The 11,812-nt window shown below is 32.0% G+C and overlaps 1 protein-coding gene across 5 annotated transcripts in view; it reads right to left on the bottom strand.

Annotated features, from left to right (window-relative positions):
* The window catches only part of LOC108972129 (muscle M-line assembly protein unc-89), a 262,556-nt gene extending 251,312 nt beyond the window's left edge, over positions 1-11,244 (bottom strand). Inside the window, exons 1-2 of one of the 5 annotated variants that reach the window (XM_018938617.1) lie at positions 10,942-11,244; positions 8,062-8,749 (exon numbers count right to left, since the gene is read on the bottom strand). In XM_018938617.1, coding sequence (XP_018794162.1) covers positions 8,062-8,092 — 31 coding nt within the window. In that variant the 5' untranslated portion in view covers positions 8,093-8,749; positions 10,942-11,244. The other 4 variants (XM_018938621.1, XM_018938618.1, XM_018938622.1 and 1 more) reach the window with 4 other exon arrangements.
* Positions 11,245-11,812: the final 568 nt, after the last annotated feature.

Below are 11,812 nucleotides of genomic sequence, written 5' to 3'. Positions count from 1 at the left end.
ATATTTGTACGATAAAAAAAAAGAAATTTTGAAAAGCTTAAATTTCGAATTTCGAACAAATTATTTTTGAAACACTTTAAAAAAATTTTTTTTTTGCTTGTAACTCAACTATTTTCACGTTTAAAGGATATTTAAGGCCAGTTTTGTTAATTTAAAAAATAATAAGAAGTTAGTTTAAAAAATAACGTAAGTCTTTCAAAAATTTTGGTTAACACAATTTTTATGAAAAAATGCACTGAAAAAAGTATTTATAAGATTAAAAAAAAGTGTGAAAATTCTTAAGTTTCGAATTTGGAAAATATTTTTTTGAAACACTTTATAATTTATACGGTTTTCGGCTTGCATTTTTAAGATTAAGTGCTATTTAGCAAATATTTAAGCACAGTCTTAAATATTTAAAAAAAAAATTGAGTTTTGAAAGAATATTTATGAAGTATTATATTTCAAAATATTGATATATACAATATTCTCGAAAAATAACAAAAAAAAATTTAAAAAGCTTAAGGTGTACGGCTTCCAACTCAACTTCCTTCAATTTTAAACACTGTTTTAAGCACAGTTATGTATATTTTTGAAAAATTAAAACAAATTAAATTTTGATAGCAATTTTCAAGTGTTTCAAAATTTTGCAATTCAACAATTTTCAAGTTTAATCACTATTTAAAGAATATTTAAGCGCATTTTTAAATATTTAAAAAATAAAAAAAAATTTAGTTTTGAAGAAAATATTTTTGAAGCATTTCAAATCTTTGATTAATACAACATTTATGAAAAAACTAAATATAAAATTTTTAATTTTTGAAGAATCTTAATTTTTTTAAATTTAGCTCATATAATTATTTTCAAAACTTTTTTATTTTCAATTGGGGTTTTCTGCATAAGGTTCGTTAAAATTATAGGCTTAAAAATTCTTTAAAAAATTGTCCGAAATTTTTAAAAGCACACTTCGCTTAAAAGCGAAAAAATAATTAAAAAATTAATTAAATTAGTTTTAAAAATTCCAAAATATTACCAAAATTTTTTTTAAAAAAATCGAAATTGTTTGTCATGATTTTTTTTTATTTTTAGCAAAAATATTTAAATCTTACTTAAAAAATGAACTGGTCTGAAAGAAAGTTCGAACTCAAGTATTATCAAAGAATTGTCAACATTTTCTATAGAATCGTCTATAGTTTGCTGACGTAAAAATAATAATGCGGCAAATGAACGTTTATTAGAAATATATCTGTAGGGGAAATGGCTTTGAGGAAATATTAATAAAAATATTACAAATTTCAACCGAGTGTTATTGTAGAAACATGAAATATATGTAAATATGCTTCAAAACACTCACAGATCTACTTGGAATTGACTTGGAGAACAAAGTAAAATTTCAGAATAAGGAAATTAAGAGAAAAAACCTGAAGTAGAGAGTATGAGATGCACTCAAAAATATTTTTATATACAAATAATTTCCATCAAACGAACTCTACAAACACTTTTTATACCAAAAACATAAAAAAAAAGAATTGATTAATAAAATGTTAAGCGAATGTCTCAATAAACCCTATACAAATCAATAAAAAAAAAAGGAAAGCAATCGTTATATTTTCAAAAACACAAACGACAAACGCAAGATACATATATACAAATTAAAGATAAAATCGCACATATTTTCCAACTCGTTGCAACCATTAGAGGCACGCACACCAATACAAGCGCACGACCATTAAGCAGAAGTGGCAGAATGGCTGGAGTGCTCGAACTCACTATAAAATTCCGTAATATTTAAACAGCAATATTTACTCATCAATTTTGCAACTCGCTCTATAACTGTTTGCCGATGTACGTGTATGTGTGTGTGTGCGTTATTGCGCGCTGAAGGTCAAATTGTGGTATTTACGAGTAAATGCCCTGGAACACTTTCAAACAGAAGCGCCACATGGACCACACTGAACAAATATGTATGTATAAATGTGGAGTCATATGTATTTATGTGTGTATGTATGTGTATTTGTGTGTCTATGGATGTGTAAATAATGGTATGAGAACGGTAGCAGGGAAACTTTGGGCAAAAACTGGATAAGGCAAACAAGCAAACAAACTTTAAGGCAAATATACACAGTTATATATGTAATTTATGTATGTATGTTGGTGTGCTTTTAGTTACTTAATACCGCTATATATATTTACATATATTTATGTATGTATGTTGCTCTAACAGCACTTATGACCCCAGCGGGTAGAGCAATCACAGTTGTTCAAGTTGAACTGTGAACCCTGAAGTGCCACCCACAGGCAATTAATATGTGCACAAACAAACCAAAAAACAACAACATGCAACATGCTATGTAACATTAATAGGAATATGAGCAACAAAAACAACAAAGCGAATAGCTAAATGGATGAAGAGCAACAATTCATGTGAGTTAAAATAAACTTGTGCGAATATAAATTTAGTTACAAGTACCTACATATGTGTGTATGTGTGTGTATACATGGTTTGTATATAGATATGTTGTATGTATGTATAGTTTATAGGGTATGTATTTATGTTTAATACATTATTCATAATGACTTTTGGCTGTGCATGAAGTGAAGTGGTTGCGATGAACAAACACATATATATGCGCGCAACAACAATAACAACATATGTGTATGCAATTGTAGCAAATCAGGCACTCAAGAGCTTATATACATACAAAAGTGCATACATATGTGTAGGTATGTTTGTAAGCCAAACGTTTGCGGCCACCAGTGCGCTACATTGTAGGCTATACATAAATACATATAGATATGCATACATATACACAAAAAAAAAATATATATATATTTATAAATATTGTCTATATGTCCATTTGGGCTACGAAAAATTTCATAAACACGCTGAAGTGGCGAGGCGGCAAGAATTCATGAGCCAGCGCCCGCGTGCGCCCTCAGCTATAATTCATGTTTATTTTAATAAACTCATGCTGAAGCGCAGCAAAACCCACTGTATGAATAAAAAATTCTAGCGAAAAAATATACGTGTGTGTGTAAGAAATGTTACAAATTGGATAAGAGCAATAAAATCGCGGCAACAAAACCAGTTATGACCAAGAGTAAACATTTCGTTTAGTAGCATACTTTTCGGCGCAGCGCTTTTCCTACGCGAGCACTTTTATATTATTGTGTGTTTTGTTGTGCTTTTATTTTATTGTTGCTCGTCGCGCAACAATGTCGAAAAGATAATTTAACTTGCAACAAATAAAAATCCAAAAATAAAAAAAATAGAAAGTGCAATGAAAAAAGTAAGCAAAATAGAAGCGAAAACTCTTAGGGCGAGTAAATTGCAGAAAAACAATGCTAGCTGCGCGCTTAAAAGTATGCTTTTTGGAAAAAATGAGGGTCGGACATGCTTGGCGGCAGCAATGTTGAGGCGAATAATATGCGCAACCAGCTGAAATAGCAACATGCATTGCTTTAACGCTTGCGAATTAGTGCCCTAAGCAAAGGCAACAAAATTAGCCGTAATAACGGCGGGGGATTAATGTGGGGGGAAATTGCGGTTAAAAAGCAAGTACGAAAAGCTTGTAATAAAGTTGCATAAATAAAGACAAACTCAACTAGCAAATGTGATGCTTGCTTAGCATTAAACCTTCGTGGTTAAAAAATGTAAATAAAAATGGGTAGAAAAAGGAACATAGGCGACCTAATAAAATATGTTGTAGAAGGCTGAATAAAAACAAAAAAAAACAAAAAAAACAGTCAAATGACTGACAGTTTGAAAAATGTGATGACATAATTAGAAGAAAAATTAAATTGAATGTAGAATTGTTTGTAAAATTAATAGAAATATACTTTTCAATAAGAAAGTTAAATTTTTTTACAATATAAGATAACAAACAATTCACGAATTCATAGAAAGTATGCAAATTTTGAGGAAAATTGTTAAACATTGCTTAACTTTGCTCTGAGGGCAATTCAGTTAAGATCAGTAATGATAAAAACTTCGGCTACTTGCCTTCGATCTGTCAGTTTGTATTACAGTTATATCCTATAGTTGTCCAATACCGGCGGTTACAACAAATGAGCTGCTGCTTGGTGAGGAACGGACGTGAGCACAATTTCAAGCCTATATCTCGAAAACTGAAGAGACGGAAATGATCTGGCATACACATACTATACTTTATGGTGTCTCCGATGTTTCCTTTGGATGTCACTAACATCGTTACAAACTTAATTAGGGTAATTAAGGCTTTAGGGTATAATTATTAATTCCACACTGCGTTTTGTACTTTATTATTCAGACGACAATTTATTTGAATTTTCAAAACAAGACCCTCATGTTTAATATAATGCCAATTAATATGAATTCTCATTCAGGCCTTTGTTTTAGAAAATTAAAACTACAATTAAGGAGACAAAAGTCCTCGAAACAGATTTTTAAAATACAACTAGGCCGAAGAACTCCCCAACAGATTAATGAGACAAAGCTCTTCGAATCAGATTTTCTAAATCTTGGCCATCTCGTTCGAAGAATTCAAAAACACACCAAAAATACATTTAAAATTTTGGATATGATGATATTAAAAAATATATTATTGCAATACAATGTTACCATACTGAAGTCTGTTAAAAAATTTTTGGAACTATGCAAAAAAAAAAAAAGACCGTATAACACAAATAATTTAAAATTATGTCAAAAATAAACATTTTTGAGAAGATGTGATATTTGAAAAAATTTGGCAAAATCAACAGTCTTTTTCATTTAAAATATTTGACGAGTTTGCCGCCTACGATAAAACCTAAATGAAGAGACAACAAAATTATTAAAATCATTATTAATTTTTAAAATAATTTTAATGACTTTTTAATAACAGCGCTCAAAAGCAAACGCCGAGTTCAAAAGGAAATACAAGCAACAAAGCGAAAACAGTCACGCTCAAAACTTACATAACTCAATAACAAAGATTTTCTAATAAATTGCATATGTCCCCCGAGGTTGAGCTGCTATAAACATATAAATACATATGATTAATATACATACATATATTTTATATACATATGATTCATATACATACATATATTTTATATACATATGTACATACATTCATATATTCCATAGCGTTTAAATTCTGAGCTATTGATTTCGTAGCGCAGCTTTTTGCTTTTTTTTGCTATTTTTCCATTTTTTTTCTGTTATTTTTCTCAGTGACAAATGCGAAAGTCAACAAATGCTTTGAGTTGTTGTATAGTATAGTCAAACCAACAACAAGGCACACAACCTGCGAAGCAAAGCAGCTGACGGCAGCACAGTGTGTCAGTGGCAATTGATAGTTTAGGGAGCAAGCAATGAAATGCAAGTAGCCATTGGGGACTTTGGTGTTAGAATATAATTTTGGTTTTTATTTCTTTTGTAAAACTGTATATGTTATATGGTTGTATATTAATGCTTTGCAATATTTATGCAGTGTGTTAGAACAAACACATTTATGCCAGTGTCAGTTAATGACATATGTTTTTGATGTTGAAATGGTTTGATTGATACTTGCAGAAAATACAAAATGATTGTTTATTGGAAAAATGTGAGAACACATGTAATTATTAACGGTGTTTATTTTAAGTAAGGTTTTTTATAATTTAAGATTTTTAGTTTTAACAACTGATACCGGTTAAGCAGACATTTTGTATCGATTAAGGGGTTATTCCAATTGCAAGCCAAGACAATTTCAGTTTTCGTTTTTTTTTTTATTATTTATTTTTTGTTTTGAAGAAGCATTTTATACCATAAATAAATCAAAATAACCTATATTTACAGTATTTAATGTCCTGTAGAAGTGGTAATTCATTTTGAAAAGCTTTTGCTGCTCTTGATCCCGTAGCCATTTCAAGGAGAACTTTCAAAAAAAAGTTGTTAGAAGGTGACTAAGCTTTTTCTGCTTTAAATTTCTCAAATCCAAAAATCATAAAAAAGAATTATTATTACAACCAAGGTGTTTAAAAGTATTGAAAATTTGATATTTGACACAATGTCTACTTCCCGAAAAATATATTCTTATGGAAAAATGTATATCAGTGTGGTTTAGAAAATCGAAATTATTATCAAAAATTGTATTCCTTCAATTCTTACTTGACACATTTATCTAAGAAGGTCGTGTGAGATTTTCAAGTCGACCGGCTCTAAAAACAAGGTTTCGAGACAAACGAGTTTAGAGTTTTGAGAGCCGACTATGCTAAGTTAAAGGTTTTTTTTTTAATATGTCTCATTCTCAAATATATCTCATTCAATATATTATATAACCAAGAAAAATTTGATTTTTTTGAAACTCACAAGTGGAAATTTTTTTTTGAGCTTTTTAATTGCTTCGAAACCATTATTATAGAACGATTTGTCTTCAAAAAAATCCTCAGTTAGACATTTACTATTTCATGCATTCCAGTGAGCAATAATACTGAAAGATAGCTAGATGAAAACTCACTGGGAACCAAATAGGAAGAACACATAGCTAGGTGAAGTGATTTGGAAACCGCATTATACAAAAATATTAAGCAAAGTGGGTTACGCAATCACTTTTCTTGGCTTCCTTCAGGATAGAAGTATTCCAATTCGTGATCCTCCACAATAAACGAGAGGACTTTCATCTCAAAAATAGCTTCAGATTTAGATTTTTATAGTCGGCTATTATTTTTTAGTATATTTTTAAACCTACTGTCTAAATTACTAGCTTAAGTTGTTATTGTAGCGGCAGAAAACATTTCATACTAGGAACATGCTCTACACCATATTTCTAATGTTGACGTTACTAGAAACATGCAGTATAAAAGATTCGATCAAAGCATCGTCAAAATAGTCCCGAAATTCGATCGTGAAGGTAAAGGACAAATTAGAAATATGGTTCTTAAATAACTAAATAAAATGCGCATTTCAGTTAGATAGATCTTCATTAGTGAGAACTTGTAAGAATGTGTTCGAGAAGTGCTAGAAAAACGGCAACACTAGGAGCGATGTATATACATACATAGCTCAACCATTCAGTACTGAATTCGAGCTAACATGAAAAATTATCATTTCTGAAAGCTCCCTCTTCTTCTCCTACAAATAAATAATCTTTATAAGTAGTATGTTTCGGGTTAATAATCGCATAAAGATTATCGCCTTAGCAAACATTCCTGAAGAATGTTCTTCAAGAATTACATATCTGGAGAATGTTTAGCGACATTAAATCGATACCTTTTTGTTCATAAGCTTTTAATTACTACTTTAACTTAATAATTATACATAATTTCAACTTATACTGTGAGAAATATGTAGTTTAATGCAAAAAGTCTTTACATTAACTAAAATAAAAAAATATTATGTGACATTCTCAGCTTTTAGAACGTTGCTCAACTGGATTACATGTTTGCAATAAGTGGAGCGGCATTTAAAAGCAACTATTTAACTATTGTTGTCGATAAGTAAGGCAACAAAAAGACAGAGACTTAATTACAAATATATTTAGCGGTAATTAAATTGTAATCACAGATAATTGTAAAGAAATAATTGTAGAGAAAAGGATACGAATGTGAGAAAAAAAGTGAAATACAAACTAGTATTAAATATATTATATATTTAAGTAACATAGTATGTACTTTCAAACCACAAACGGATTGCAATAAAATAGGAGGCAAAAGAAATATCATTTACTAGTAAATAGCTAGCATAATGGCTAACAAGAAAGCATATTTCAAAGTGAAGATGAATGTATATACCACATAACTGGTAGATCAGATGACAAGTATGTGAGTATAAAAATATGTGCCTATAATACCGCTTTTAAAATACATATTATATAGATATACATATGTATATATGTATAAAACAAGAAAATATACATATTTCATAGTGAAGATAAAGTATATAACTGGTAATCTAACTGATGATCTAGCAGCTATATATGTACATAGGTCATCAGTTAGACTATCAGTTATATACATTTATTTCCACTCTGAAATATATTTTCTTGTTACATATTTATGTATATAGGTATTTAATTATTTCTTAACTTTTTTGCTAATTTAATATCAATAGTGACGGTATTTTTATCGAAGCAAACTTACCGATTAAAAAGTATATCCACATTGCAAACATTTTGTTGTTGCGTAGTTACTGCAGCTGTTGTTGTTGTTTTTAAAGATGGCTCTGCTGCTTTGCTGTAATAGAATGTCTCGTTGTTGTCACTAGACTGCTCCTATAAATGCATTAGTAAGAATTGTTGTTAGTTGCTGTTTGTTATTGTTGTAGTAACCAGCTTTGCACTTAATGGTTGCTGCTGCTGCACACTTTTTATTGTCTCGCTAACAACAGTGAAGCACTGTTGCACTATTGTTGTTGTTATTGCGGTGTTATTGTTGTTGCACCGCATAAGCTGCCATTTAACTGGTAATTATGGTTAATTTTGATTTTTTCATAAACACTTTTTGTTGCTATCGCTTAATTTTATGTTTTTTATACTAAATTTTAACACTTTTCTGTTTTTACTGCATTTTGTTAAGCACAATTATGCACTGTAAGTATTTGAAGCTCTTTGCGCAAACTTGCGCAGCAAGCTATAAAAAAAAGTTTGTGCAATATTGTGGTTTGCACAACTTTTTTTAATTTTATATCTGTATTGTTGTTATTATTGCTAGTAGCAAGCAAGCATTTTTGATTAATTTCTTTTTAATATTATTTAGATTTATGGTTAGTAAGCGCGCTGCTTTAGTCTAATTGTACACATTTTCGTTTATTTCTCGCTGCACTTTTTCACTGAAAGGAGAAAAATTATACGTTTTATGTTAAACTTTGTTGTTGTTTGCGCGCACTACTTGGCATATGAAATGCATGGCGTAGCGTTTTATTTGCTACCAATTGATTTTTTTTTGTTTTTGTTTTTATTAAATTTTTCTCACTTGTTTATTTTTTATTCTGTGGCCTACAATTTTATAGTTATTTATTATTTTTTCTAACACTTAAGCTGTGACGCGCACACAAAATGGCTTCTTCGCCTTAGCCCTTAAAAAGTAAGTTATTTATTTTGCTTTGTTTTTTCTTCGTGTCATGTCCACTATATTGACACACATACACATACACACATGTTTAGCTACAACTGGTTCTTGGTTAAGTTGTTGTTGCTGTTGTAGTTGTTGTGTCATTTACTTTTCTTATTTTGCTCACTGCAATGCGCCACAAAACAATGACTTTAATCACTCGAAGAAATCAAGCAAACCGACTCAAGTTGGTCTGAGCGCCCCTGCAGATATACATACACACAAGTACACATATGGGATAGAACACTTATGCAGCATGTGACAAGGGGCGCAAAGGAAGCGTATACAAAAGGTAGGGTCGCCTAAGCCAGGTAGCAAAGAAGCACACGATACAGCCACACGAACGTGGCTTGTCTCAGAGCCAGCTCGTCCGTTCGGCCGTGTCAAGCATTACAGTAAAGGAGAAAAGGTAAGTAAATGTAAAATCCGTTGAGTCGTTTGAAAGGCTTCCAAGAAGTAGGTATGCATCGTAAGCAACTTAAATGGCATACACAGCGTAGACTCTAACACAGGTTGAGTTATTTGCGAGTGTGTTGTTAGTGCATTTAGCGTTTGTATGTGTTTGCTATGGCTTGCTATGAATTCTATTCCGTTTTTCATTATTGCTTTCTTAACAAATTTCGCATTATTATGCAGACGTTTTTCAAGAGAAACGCTTAAACCAAACGCTAACATTCACACAAGCACTTATATACATACATATATATAAATACATAACGTATCAGAATAAACGCACCATCAGTGGCAATATTGATGCGCTGCTGCTGATATTGGAAATTGGTAGGTGAGGTAAGATGGACAGCTAACTATGATTGCTGACTGGTTTTTACTAGTGACGACGTCTCAAAGCCGTGACGCAAAGCTGGCTGGCTTGCCATGTTGGCGACACACGGCGCTGGTGAAGCAAACGGGCGGACAGACATTATGTATTGAAAACAGGTTTGACAGGTAAGCAAACGTAAGCGCAAAACTGAAATACAGAAAAATGCTGTCAGCTAAGCCACTCCACAACTACATAAGTACGTATAGATGTGTGCATGTCTCTATTATTACAGTTGTACATGCGAGCGTCTTGGCTGCTGGAGCACTTTGTAGGCGCGCTCACGCGTCTGAGCTGAGCACGGGTACAGGTGAGCGCAGACGGCAAGATAAACAAACAGATGTACATATGTATATATAAGGAGCGATCACAAGACCCCTCCAACACGCCGGCACTGCAAACCAGTTACGTTGCGTTATCCGTACGCGCACATTGTCTTGTCTTATGCACCAAGAAAGGAAAGTAGTGATCGAGCGGAGTCTTGCAATAAAGATTTCTCTGGATGCTGTGTGCTGCTTTTTCGACGAGTTATAAGTTGGCCATGCAACTGGATTGCACTCGAGTGACTTTATTGTCTGCACTTTTCACATGTAAATATGTATGTGTGTTTATATGCAACTGCCATTGTTGTTGGTTACTTTGATTTTTGTTATTGTTTTTACTTGCACTTCTTATACAGGCACACAAGCTCAAGCAGAGCAACACTAATACACTTACAAACGAAGTAGGGGAAATTGTTGGCAGTGAAAAAACAAAATTCTCGAAAATCTTAGGGTTTGAATCATTGTTTCACTAAAAAAATGTATACTTCACACTCAATGTATGTGAATGTATGTTTGCACATATTTTTTTAATCGAATGTATAATGCTTTGCAAATACACTACGAGCACAATTTAAAGGTGTTGCCTCACATTTTTTTATATTGATATACCTTGAAATTTGCACACTCGCAATTCCGCAAACTTTGCGTTTCACCGTTTGCTCGTAGTAACAACAAATCGCCTTAAGCGACCACATACAACAACTTTTTTATTCTTCTTGTGATACTCGTTACTTTGCTTTTTACTTTATATTCCTTTTCTTTGCTTACCGCACACTCTTATACACTCAATTTGGTATTCCCGTTATTGTGTGTTATTCAAGTGAATTTATTTTCGTTAAACCAAAATTTAATAAAAATGACGTAAAATATTTGCAATTCGTTAAACATAAAAGATCCACTTGCTTCACTCACTAATCAACCACACAGTGTGTATAATTTCGGGTCGGCTGTTATTTTTTAGCCGCCTTACTTTTTTCGACCGTTTTCAGCTGCTAAATTGCTGCTTTCCGTACAGCGTTCACATACAAAAAGCCACACACAACAAGTAACCGTTGATTGTATCCGACACTGTTGAGAGCACAAATAATACTAAAGCAGGCACTGTTGTACGCATATGCAATGCTACGCGCTGTTGAGGTTGCTTCTTCTTCGCCCATTTACTCACTCGCATGCACAATCGTTGTGCGCTCTCACGAAGTCGTTTGTACGGTCGCTTCGTTTACTTTAGCAGTGCATTGCACAGCGAAATTCTCAGTTGACTGCATTTGCTGAGCATGATTTGCTTTGCAGTGCAGCAGCCCTTAGCAACATTTGTTCAAAATAATAGCAACATGTCTTGGGAAAGGGAGAGGCGCGAAAAGGCAAAAATTTGCTCTGAAATTGCCAGCAACATTCACAGATGTTCTGCAATATTATCTTATATGAGCTCTCTTGTTGATACGGTGTAGAGAGTGTGGCGGCAACAATGTATATGACGCAAAGCATATACAAATGTGTATAAGCATAAACGATGTTGCTTTGGATTTATTGCTTAAGGTAGTTGACCTTATTAGCAGAAAAATGTGAAAAAATAAAAACGAAAAAAATTAAATACAAATTAATAATAAGCATTTAAATAATTAACAAAAATTTTTATTAA

Source organism: Bactrocera latifrons, unplaced genomic scaffold (genome assembly GCF_001853355.1).
Source record: "Bactrocera latifrons isolate USDA-ARS-PBARC rearing strain unplaced genomic scaffold, ASM185335v1 scaffold_38, whole genome shotgun sequence".
Lineage (NCBI taxonomy): Eukaryota > Metazoa > Arthropoda > Insecta > Diptera > Tephritidae > Bactrocera > Bactrocera latifrons.
Note: the sequence above shows the minus strand (reverse complement) of the source record. Positions and strands in the feature narration are given on the sequence as shown.